The following is an 11,577-nucleotide window of genomic DNA, read 5'->3' on the forward strand; positions in this document are numbered from 1 at the left end:
TATTTTATGTAGAATGTTGTATATTTGTTGTATATGAAATTTGCTCATTAACAAGTGAAAAATATACTGAAAGTAAAAATATGTACGTCATGATGCATAGGAAATGACACATGCAAACATAAGTAACCTGATAGTTGTTGGAGGATATTATGTGGTATTCATAGTGCATGGGGTCTCATTCATCCATCTCTGAGGTGCTGACCCTAGATGAAGACTTCCTTGAGACCTTGTAAACCTATCTCACTTTAATTGTCTACAACAGTTTAGTCCCAGCAGGTCTGTCAGCCAGGGTTACAGTCACTGAACACAGCTTCATGCTTACATGGGTAAACTGTGCAAACATAAAAATGCATTTGTGAAGATGACAAAAATTCATCGCTATCAATCACTTAATCAGAGGAAGGCCGGATTACAGACATACAGAACTCAGCTTTTTACATAGTGTTCTTTGCTGTGTGTATGTTTAACCGTGAAGACAGTGAAGTACCATATAGTTCCATAGATAAACGGAATTTTGAGACCTAAAAAGAGGCTTGTTACCCGGAATTTGGCATTTCTATGGGTTACACTTTAGTCAAACTTTTTTCCATGGTAACCAGGAAGAAAATAAGATCATATTGTTGCACATGAATGAACAAGAGAAAAACAATTTTGTCAGAGAAAATGTCAAATTTGCAATTAAACATTACCAGACAGTTTTCCTTTTCAGTTCTAATATGGTTTTTGCTAGGCATTATTATCTGCAGTGATTAAAATTTCTGTGTGTATCTGTCTCGTATATAAAGACGGAAATGGCATTCAGCTGTGTACATGTTTCAAGTGATCTTGTGAAAATGATACGAATTCTGATGCTGTGATCAATAAAATATATCTCTAACTATTATTTTACCAATTGATCATCTTTTGTGTTTGCTTGATCTTGTACACTGTTAAGTTTAAACTTCTCAAAAGGGAACTGGTAAAATGGCTTGTATAGCCATAATTGAACTTGCAAGCCTGGGCAGGGTGCCATTGTACACAACAGCCTTAGCACTAAGACTACCTTAAGCCTATGTTATGGTATGGGAGTTACGGTTAGTTAGCGCTAAGATCACCTCGAACACCGGCACCCAGTTTGTGTTGTCATGGCAAGATCCACATGGTTCTCTCAGAAACATTATGACTAAACGGCTAAACATTTCTCACTTGATATTTTTCAGAAGATGTTACTCTATATTTATAGGGGGTGGGGTGTCAACTTTCAGAGAATAGTTCAAATAGGTCAGATTTAAACCACTCAAAAAAACTTACATGCTGCAAGTCTTTGGGATACCTTCAACATTAAACAAACTGTCACATTTTTAGCAGGCTGGTGCTAGTTAGCATCCCTGTATCCTATTCAGCTGTTATCCATGTCTGTTTCCCCACCTTAAGTCAAGTGGTTTTATGCAATACGCTGCCTTTAGATCAACCCCCTTCCCCATTGTTTCAAGATAACTGTTTGTTACATATAGGCAGTTCTAAAATATCTTTCTTAAACAAGTGTTGCTGAGAAAAACAGTGAATTCCACGTCTGTAATTGGCATCTCCATGGTGATGACCTAAGGCCAGATTGTGTTGTGTAATTCAGTGGATAAGTTGTTCGTGTTTGGACGAACTTACTTATGTCTGTGTGAAATGTTTATAGATTTAGTGTTAATAAATGTTCTAATGTCATCGTTGACTTAGTAGTCTACTGGTATAACAGAAACATGATCTGAATAGTAAGCAGTTGGCAGGATGTTGTGGACGACCATTGTGTTGTGTGTCAATGCATCTCCGTGGTCATGAGAATAGTAGAACTGGCTTAAATGCTCAATAATCAGAAATAGCATTAATGAGAAGAATTATTACGGATTATTAATGTGAAAATTGTGTTATAGATAATATTGTGCATTAAATTTTGTGATAAGAACAAAATACTTTCGTGCACACTATACAAATTTAGGACATTATCCATGATCTGCTTCTAAATTCTGTTCAGGACACTATTTTGTTCATATTGCTTGCAAAAATATGCCAGTATTCACAAGTTATGTGTAATACATTCATTTCTTCACACATTTTTTTCTCCAAGTTTGGTCTCCAATATCTATTGTAGAGAATACACAAAATATGTCAAATTGATAGCTGTCAGATAGCAATTTTCTTATATGTTCTCATTTCAAAATGTATACTTCTAGATACATTTTGTAAAAGTTGTAAAATAAATGGTATGTATCTGATATACATACGAGTCAGGGATTTTAGGTTTACACTGTGCTCAACAATATTCCAGCAGTATGGCCGGCGGTCTGAAAATAACAATCCTGTTTCTGAGTGATCAACATGAGCATCGATCTACGCAACAGGGATTTGCATGTGTGGGCACATGCATGTGTTTACATACATACACTCCTGACTGTCGATTGTCCTCACATTTGACCTCCATCTGCCTTACTCATTCATCCATTCACGAACAAAAGTATTTTGCATGTCAATCATCTTGCAAGACAACAGTGTATCGATGTGGATCGTGTGACCTCATTATGCTGTGCACTGCCGTCAACATTTTACCCATGTTGCAAATATTTCCACAAGATTCCTCAAATTTAATTTCAAGATATGATTCATAATGAGTTAAAATCCACAATATATGAATCACGTCCCAGTCTGAGAAATACCTGTAGACCCACTTTCCTTATTTGGAAACCTGATGTCTTTTTGAAAGGCATTCTTCTGTACATGGTCATGTGTTTGAAATGTGTTATTTTTGTCTCGGATAATCTTTTAACTTTAATAAAATATTTCCATTGAAGTACATGTATACTCTGACTCTAATATCCCAAAACACAAAATTTTGTTAATAGAAATCTTTTACTTTTTCAGTGTTTCCCACTCTTCAAGCTATTCAAAATTCAAGATATGATTCATAATGAGTTAAAATCCACAATATATGAATCACGTCCCAGTCTGAGAAATACCTGTAGACCCACTTTCCTTATTTGGAAACCTGATGTCTTTTTGAAAGGCATTCTTCTGTACATGGTCATGTGTTTGAAATGTGTATCCCAAAACACAAAATTTTGTTAATTAAGGACAGGAGAAATCTTTTACTTTTTCAGTGTTTCCCACTCTTCAAGCTATTCAAAATTCCGAAAAATCAAAAACATGAAATAACAACTTGTGTTTAAAGTGGCACAAATTTATTACACAACTTGCGCAAATGCATTTCAAGTAATGGAAGTTAGTCTATGTACAATTTATGACTAATTGATAGAAACTCCATAGCTATTGGCAATTCTCTGCTGACAGCTGGTGAGATTCTGTGATTCTTTATACCCATGAAAACCCTGTAATGGTGGTAAACATAATATACCAAACAGCAAACATCAGTTTTTGTACATTTTGATATTGCTTTGTCATTTTTTATTGCTTTCTGTCAAGTTAATTGAGGTTAACAGTTGTGAAAGGTGCATCAGTAATAGTCCTGATAACCGCACTGTCGGTGATCGTTTCTCGTGACATTCCTGAATGCAACCTAATATGTTCGTCATCAATTCTGGACAGAACTTTGAATTTTGGATTGTCTCAGAAATGTGGTTCAACCAGTAACTTAAAAACTATTGGTTTGATGTGTTCCATTTTCAGACCATCTTGTCTGTCCAAAAGAGAGATACAGTACAAAGTTTGATCATGTAAATTCAACTTAACATGCCTAGTGAGAAGCACTGCCATGCAATATCAGCCCTCTTTCAGACGATACACATCAATTATTTTTTTAAAATTTGTTCGGTTTTAAATTTAAAACATAAATTTTGCCCCCAAAAATTCCAACGAGGGGCCTTGAATGGAAAGAAGTGTCACAGAGCTCAAGAATGCTGATTTCTGATTGTCTTGTTCTCCTTTTGTAATGACATGATATGTTGTGGGAATTCCGTAGATCTTTGTTTATTTCTGTCAAGAATAATGATCAGATTCGAATCTGATCAATCAAAAAGCATCGCTATGTCTGAAACAGTTATAAGTTCAAACAAGTACCATTAGGCAAATAAGCATTCTTATTTCACACCGTCAGTTTCAGTGTACCGAGTATACTCTTAATAGCAGTGATGAGTGAAAATTGCAAGTGGTGACTTCGAAGCTAAAATCTTACGAATGAGATTCCAGAGGAACAAGAGTTGTTGCCCTTTAAGTTGTCTGTGTATAATGTTGAAACGCTCTTGTGTTGCAGCTATGGAGTTGTGCTATGGGAACTGCTGACTGGGGAGACCCCATACAAGGGCATTGATGCACTGGGTGTGGCATATGGTGTGGCTGTCAACAAGCTCACCCTGCCTATCCCAAGCACCTGCCCAAATCTCTTTGCTGACCTCATGGCAGGTAGGTCATCCGCATGAGCACAGGTTAACAAGTTATAAGCATTTCTGTCTTGTCTGGAATATTTGCTGTAAATATTGTCAGCATTGTCATTGGACACCTTCAGTTCTAAACTAAACACTCATCTCTCCTAAGGATACAAGGAGTAATTATGCTTCATGTCCATCTTGTATCATTCACCCAGGAGTAGCCTCCCTTTCCCGCCAACAGTCCTACGTGACCTGAGGAGTACACTAGCTACATGATGGCAGTTTGTAAATATTTGATTTCAGACCACATGATTAAATGATCAACATACTGAACATCAGTTGTTTAGATGCAATTTGGATACAATGACATCACTGTTAGTCAGCTCTTACAACAAATATGGGTTGCCTAAGATTGCATCTAACCTGGATCTTCATGGGTGGAGTTGATACAACATTCTTAGATGTATTAAGTTTATTGCATTCCAAGTTATTATTGTTGTCGTTGTCGTAGTAGTAGCAGCAGCAGCAGTAGTAGTTACTAATGTTCTGCACTCTCTCTGTCAGATTGTTGGCATCAGGAGCCCCATGAACGACCCACATTCCAGGCAATCTTGCAGCGCCTGGAGGAGATCGCCAAGTCTTCCTTCATGAACACCCCCCAGGAGTCCTTCCACACCATGCAGGAAGACTGGAGGCAGGAGATTGAGCAGATGTTTGATGAACTACGCAGCAGGGAAAAGGTGAGAACACTCCCTGAAGTCAGACTATCACCACACATGCAATACAATATATACTGATCACCAAAAGAAATGCAAGTTTTGAAGAAAAAAAAATAACATGTGATAAAGGTAAGCATTTATCTCTTCTGTTTGGAAACTTGACACCCCGCAGTTGCGATTCTTTTGCCGTTCTGTATATGTCTTTAACGTCAGCCTGGACCAGTCACTACAATCAAATTCGACCTAAATGTCTCTATTTTTTCTTTTTTGGGGGGCACCCAAGCTTTTGGGTTTCACAACAAATGGTTACTGTGTAAGACCTGCTTCAAAATAGGAATCATTTATAGTTAGGTCAGACGTTTCAAATGACATATAACATGTGGAAACAATGATGTTGTACAGACTTGATATTTTCCTTGATAAATGTGGCCTTCAGTCTCTTGGAACTCAATGCTTAGCAGTAGAAAGATTTAGTTGATTGGTGTTCAAAGGGTTAACATCCTGATATTGTTTGCAAATTGATATGCTTGTGTCTACGGACAGAAACTCAAATTGTGTTTTAAAAGCATCTTCTGTTTTTGTTGCGTTTACATAAATATTCAAGATAATCAGTATATATGGATATTTTAGGAGTTGAACTGTCAAAACTATGAAACTGAATTAGCTTTTAGTTATGATATGTCTTCATGGACATGTTAAGCACACAGAGGACCTGCATTTCCTTCTACTAGTTGCACAGGTATCAGATGACTTATATTCACGGAACTTAATATCTTGTCTATCTGAAATAATTGAATGATTTTAATGTAGTCAGTGATGTAACAATTCATAGCTTTGGATATGTTTATGTCTGTAACTGTTGCCCTAGATCACACAGAGTTTGTGTTTGCAGGAGTTGAGGTCAAGGGAGGAGGAGCTGACGAAGGCAGCACTGCAGCAGAAGATCCAGGAAGAGCTGCTCAAGAAGAGGGAACAGGAACTGGCAGAGCGAGAAATCGACTTGCTGGAACGAGAGTTAAACATCCTCATCCTGCAACAGGTCATGAACAAACCAACGCCTGTGAAGAGGCATCGGAAAACACGGTCAAAGCTCAAGTCTAGTGGAGGCAGGATCATCAGTGAACCATCAGGTAAGCTGTAGAAAAGATCAGAGACTGTGGTTCAAGTCTAGAATAGGCAGTTTCATCAGTGAACCATCAGGTTGACTTTAGAAAAGATAATTAGTTTCTGACTCAAGTTTTCTATAGGCAGGATCATCAGTGAACGGTCAGGTTGACTGCAGAGGTCCTAAGAGTCTGTGGTTCAGGTCTCACTTAGGCAGGATCATCAGGAAGGGGTATGGGATTTAGGCACATACTGGACCATTTAAGGGCAATAGTTGTGTGTGTGAAATATATCTTGGAAGTGAGCTGCAATGGGATGTCCTCAGATCTTTGTGTACCAGTAGTGAGCACTAGGGTTTTTTTTGTTTTTTTTTCTTCTTTTTTTTTTGACTCTAAGGTGTTTCAATCTCAGCACCTTCAGTATGTTCCAAGAGAACTGTAGAGTCACCAAACACACAGCTACATTACAGTGAGCAATTATTATTATCTCTGAAATTTGTATGTAATATATATACAGTGGCGGCTGTCAAAACCAGCATCTGTCCAATCTGGCAAGGTGTCAACACCAGCATAAAATCTCAGTCCCGACTGTGGCTTGAACATTTATCAGCAGCTTTACAATCCGGCATGTTGCATAAACTGGATTATTTCTTCTGTCCTGATGAGTGCCGGTTTAGACAGCTTTCACTATACTTAAATATTTAATTGAATTGATGATAAGAACAAGTGTTATGTAAGGGTGTGTATGGTCAGTGTCTCCATGCTTTCAAGGCTATATGAGATCAACTTTTTCTTCAGGTTTTCGTCACAACATCACTGTCCAGAAGGAGGGCCTGGTACAAGAGAAGCGAGGGATGTATGGTCCAAACAGTCCAGACAGTCCACCTGCCTCCCCAGCTCATGTTTTTCCCGTCTCCGGCACCAGACTCAGGGCTATAGCATGTAATAATACACTGTGACCTTGTCAGAGTTAGGGGATCCCTTGTTGGGCATGTGGGGCTTAGAAGTTCCAAGTATCCCACACTTGTCTCAGAGTTAGGGGATCCCTTGTTGGGCATTTGGGGCTTAGAAGTTCCAAGTATCCCACACTTGTCTCAGAGTTAGGGGATCCCTTGTTGGGCATTTGGGGCTTAGAAGTTCCAAGTATCCCACACTTGTCTCAGAGTTAGGGGATCCCTTGTTGGGCATTTGGGGCTTAGAAGTTCCAAGTATCCCAAACTGGACAAAAGAGACAATAAGTGAGGATTTTATGGTGGAATCGCCAACATGACCCTAGATCATTGCTTATTGCTTTTCTTTGACCCAGACTTGATTATTTACAGGCCCGACCTCTGTGGCTGCAGTAATGTTTGGTTTATAAGTCACTCTTGCTCACTCTCACTGGAGATGTTGAGGAAACCATTATGGTACAAATGTAGTACATGGCTGTGTATGCAATGTTGCAGATCCTGTTGATGGTGTGAAGGGGAAGACATGGGGACCAAGCTCAGTACAGAAGGACCGGCATCAGCGCTCTTCCATTATTTTCGCTGATGGCCGGTGGTCCAAGAGTGCTCCCAACTTGGAGAAGAGTCTCCGGGCTCTTGGTGGTGGACATTCCAACATAGGGGCCTTGAGTGAACTTTGTGAGTAACACTTCAGATAAATCTCTTTAAAAACTAAAGATGCTGAGAATTAATGTGTTTTTACAGTCCATTTGTACTTACATAAAAAGCTACCAAAATGCATGCAGTTACGATAACCAAAGGGCTCACAAGGTTGGTTTGGTCCATGAATATGGATGGATCTTGCCAAATGAATGAACTCTGTGAGACTGATTTGGATATTCACTGTTAAGTTATTGTTTCGAATTGTATTGTATTGTCTTTAATCCATTTTTTTTTTTTTTCAAATTAAAAACAAATCACTAAGAGTTTCGTGAGTGATGTTACGTACTCATCTGAGATACTGTTCTAGAACAGAGCATGTTCATGACATGCGTAACCTTGTCAGGTTCTGATATTATTTGACAAGATTACCTTGGACTTTGGACTCTGACCTTAGTGAGAAGCACTAATATAGTGCTCAGTTAAATTGTGAGCTATGTGATATATGCCATTGTTCCCTCCCTTGTGCTGTTAACATGACCTGACAATAAACTGCGAGAACAAGAATCATCTGTTTATTAAGCAGGGCAGTTGATGCTAACACATTTTTTTAATGAATTCTCTGTTAACTTTAATGTTAGGATGGTTATGATGATAAGATTAGTGTTGAGGAGGTACATCATTTTTTAAACGAATAGAACATTTATTATATTGTGTCACTGGATAAATTATCATGAAGTTAAAAATTAGTGGTAGACATTATTATTCATGTTCATAAGTCATCAAATATGATTTTCATATGAACGATTAACAGAAGTGTAAATCTTTCCTGAATTTTACTTTCTTGGACATGCAAACTTGTATTTACAAGATAAAAGCATCAATGAACTCTCCATTCATGATGCACCACCTTATGCTTAATGAATTTCCACATTATTATAACCCTGGCCAATGGAACAGTGAGCTCCCCGTTTTGATTCCCTGTTCCCTAGGGAGTATGTAGGTTATTGTCAGTAAATTCAGTTTTAGGAGGTATTCAGCATTATTCCAGGTATATGGCGTCAGTCTATAAATAATCGAGTCTGGATCGGACAGTCCAGTGATCAACAGCATAAACATAATATACGCAATTGGGATACAGTGACATGTGTCAGCAAGTGTGACCATCCGATCCAGATGCTTACAATAGGCATGCGTTATTGAAGATTAGTTCTAACCCAGATCTTAACTGATATGTTGATTTTTATAGGGATTTATGCGACCATGCTTAAACCAGCATAGAAATGATGCCTTTTCCAGTCTAATATATTGCCTAATGTCTGAAATATTTACTGGAATATTTCTTTCTCTCTGCTGTCCATGCTTGGCAACAGAACTAACGACCGTAAGATTGGATTACCAGGCACTGGTAGTGTTTGTAGCTAAAATGGATAGAATTTTCATTAAACCCCACACACATCAGAAATGAGCAGGCCACTTTAACATGAAAATGCCCTGAAAATGCTTGACAACGGGCCATTATCAAATCTGCAAATTCTAATGCCTTGAAAAACAGCATAACCCTCACAGTAACCATACTTCGTGGTGAGGATGTTTCATACTTTCATTTTGGTAAAGGCATGAGTTTTCAGACTCATACTAGTCCATCCTGTCTATCAGAATAAGACAATAGATTGTAATCTCCATATATATTTGCAGATGATGAAGAAGATGAGTGGCCAGATTTTTCCAATGAGCAACGATACAAAAACATTCCACAGTCTCCAAACAGTGTCCCGGAGTCGTCGAACACTTTAAAGCGTAATGCTGTGAAAAAGAAAAGTGACAGTTTTCTGTTAAATGCAGCTGTTATACTAGCTGCAGTGGCAACTGGTTTTGATATTAGGATCTCAAACACCTCAGCTATTCACCCTAATCTTCACGGTCCTACGGAGGACGAGAGAAATGTGAAGAAAAGGGACTCCTTCATTCTCAACAGAAGAGATGCATATTTAGGGGCTGTGCGTGACTCTTTCATCGAGCCTGAGGGCATGTTTGGGAACCACCCTTACACAAATGCCTCAGGTTACCGCCATACATATCATGGTGTGCAGGCGCGTCAGAGACCAAGTGTTCAGAATAATGAAAATTTTGATAGGCCGATACATTTCACAGAGCAGGATGGGGATAGTCCGGACTCACAGACTACAAGCACAATAGGATCAAAATCGTCTCCGCACCGGTTGTCTTATGCAGATAGTGATAGCACAGGGGTGTCTGCAACGCCGTCACAAGCTGATCGCAGCATTATGTATCAGAGGCAGATCTCAGATGGCAGTACATACGAATCAAGTCGGGCATCCCAAACCCCGCAAAGACGGTCAGTAACTTTTGAGGATGATTTCACCCCAGACAAGCATGTGGCTACTTACACACACAAACGAACTCCTTCAAATACCTCAAACACTTCCAATACGCCACTGGACTATGAACCACGTTCTACTAAGTATAATCCTGACAAGCGATCGGCAGACAGCCAGAAAGGCCAGCCAGTTCCTCCACGTCGCAAGCCCAGTGGTGATGCACCTCAGAGACCCACCACACTCGAAGTGGGATCCACCTTTCGTTCTACATCTCAGCAGCAAACCTCTGCAATGAAGTACGCCTCCCCCGTCAATACGGGAGGCAGCCGAGATTCCCCTCGAGTGTGGGTCACCCCCTCTGAGACTGCCCCCGACAATGGCTTCTACTCAACTCGCTCCCGCCTGTCACCGGGGAACACGCCCCCTCACATCCGTCATCAGAAAACCCTCCTAGACATTGACATGGAGGGACAGAGTCAAGACAAGCGGGAGGCGCTTGTTAAACCCAAACCTCTCAGTACAAAACCCACTATCAGAGACCTAGAGAAAGAATTTGTCTGGAAATGATGCACAATACTTTTTAGGCTTTATGAAATGTCAATCTGCCGTAAATTTAAGCTGTCCATACTTCTGTTGCCACATACTCTTTCAGGACTGTGTCTGTGCCAGTTAGTTCCATCAGAGATTTCTGTCGATATTTCCGTAAACATGCATTGGGTATTCTTTTTCTTGATAGTGAAATAAATAAGCCAGTGCATATCATTATCATGATTATCTTGCTAAACAATGTGTCATATCCATCTACACTATGTATAAGGAAAGTATACATGAGGTTTTCCACCTGTGTAAATGTGGTCCATGTTCTGTATTACTCTAGGGTATTAAGCATATTAACTTGAGCAAATAAGAGGTGTTATCCTCTTTTTTCGAAGATTTGCCAAGCATGTAAATCTCACCTTACAAGTGCTATTTGTTTCTGAGAGGTGTACGTTGATATTACACACTATATCATGTTACAATATATGTTGTGTCCAAGTTGAACTGGGCCTGTTCGTGATGTCCCTTACCTGTGTTGATTTTAGATTAGTGTCTCAAGTCTACTATTCCTTGTGTAATCAGAATCGTTTGTAACAATATACCCATTACGTTTGTCATCTCATAGTCCTTCTGTAAAGTGAACAAAAAAAATCCTTTGTACGTGTTTCTACTTTCCTATGATGTTCCCCATCTTGATTATCATGACCGATATGCATTTATACGTGTAGGAGTGTACTTGTCTACTAATTTATATATTCTCGTAGTTTTCTTGAGTCAATTGTAAGCCTTTGATTTTAACCAGAAATCTATTTATGAAATATTTATATAATGCACAACAAGAGTACAAGTTGCACACTTACAAAGAATCCACAATTGTCACTGTTTGATTGTGATGCTTGATAGTCACAGGCTTACAGTTAACTTACCAGTAGAAATATGTGCAA

At 39.0% G+C, this 11,577-nt stretch overlaps 1 protein-coding gene across 1 annotated transcript in view; it reads left to right on the forward strand.

The window, feature by feature from the left end:
• Nucleotides 1–11,342, forward strand: part of LOC137295118 (mitogen-activated protein kinase kinase kinase 11-like) — a 39,094-nt gene extending 27,752 nt beyond the window's left edge. Inside the window, exons 3-8 of the mRNA XM_067826432.1 lie at nt 4,232–4,380; nt 4,911–5,086; nt 5,958–6,195; nt 6,967–7,110; nt 7,614–7,793; nt 9,453–11,342. Of these exons, the coding sequence (XP_067682533.1) occupies nt 4,232–4,380; nt 4,911–5,086; nt 5,958–6,195; nt 6,967–7,110; nt 7,614–7,793; nt 9,453–10,663 (2,098 nt within the window). The 3' untranslated portion in view covers nt 10,664–11,342. The remainder of the gene's footprint in view (nt 1–4,231; nt 4,381–4,910; nt 5,087–5,957; nt 6,196–6,966; nt 7,111–7,613; nt 7,794–9,452) is intronic.
• The last annotated feature ends 235 nt before the right edge of the window (nt 11,343–11,577 follow it).

The sequence above is a fragment of the Haliotis asinina genome, chromosome 8 (genome assembly GCF_037392515.1).
Source record: "Haliotis asinina isolate JCU_RB_2024 chromosome 8, JCU_Hal_asi_v2, whole genome shotgun sequence".
NCBI classification, from domain to species: Eukaryota; Metazoa; Mollusca; class Gastropoda; order Lepetellida; family Haliotidae; genus Haliotis; species Haliotis asinina.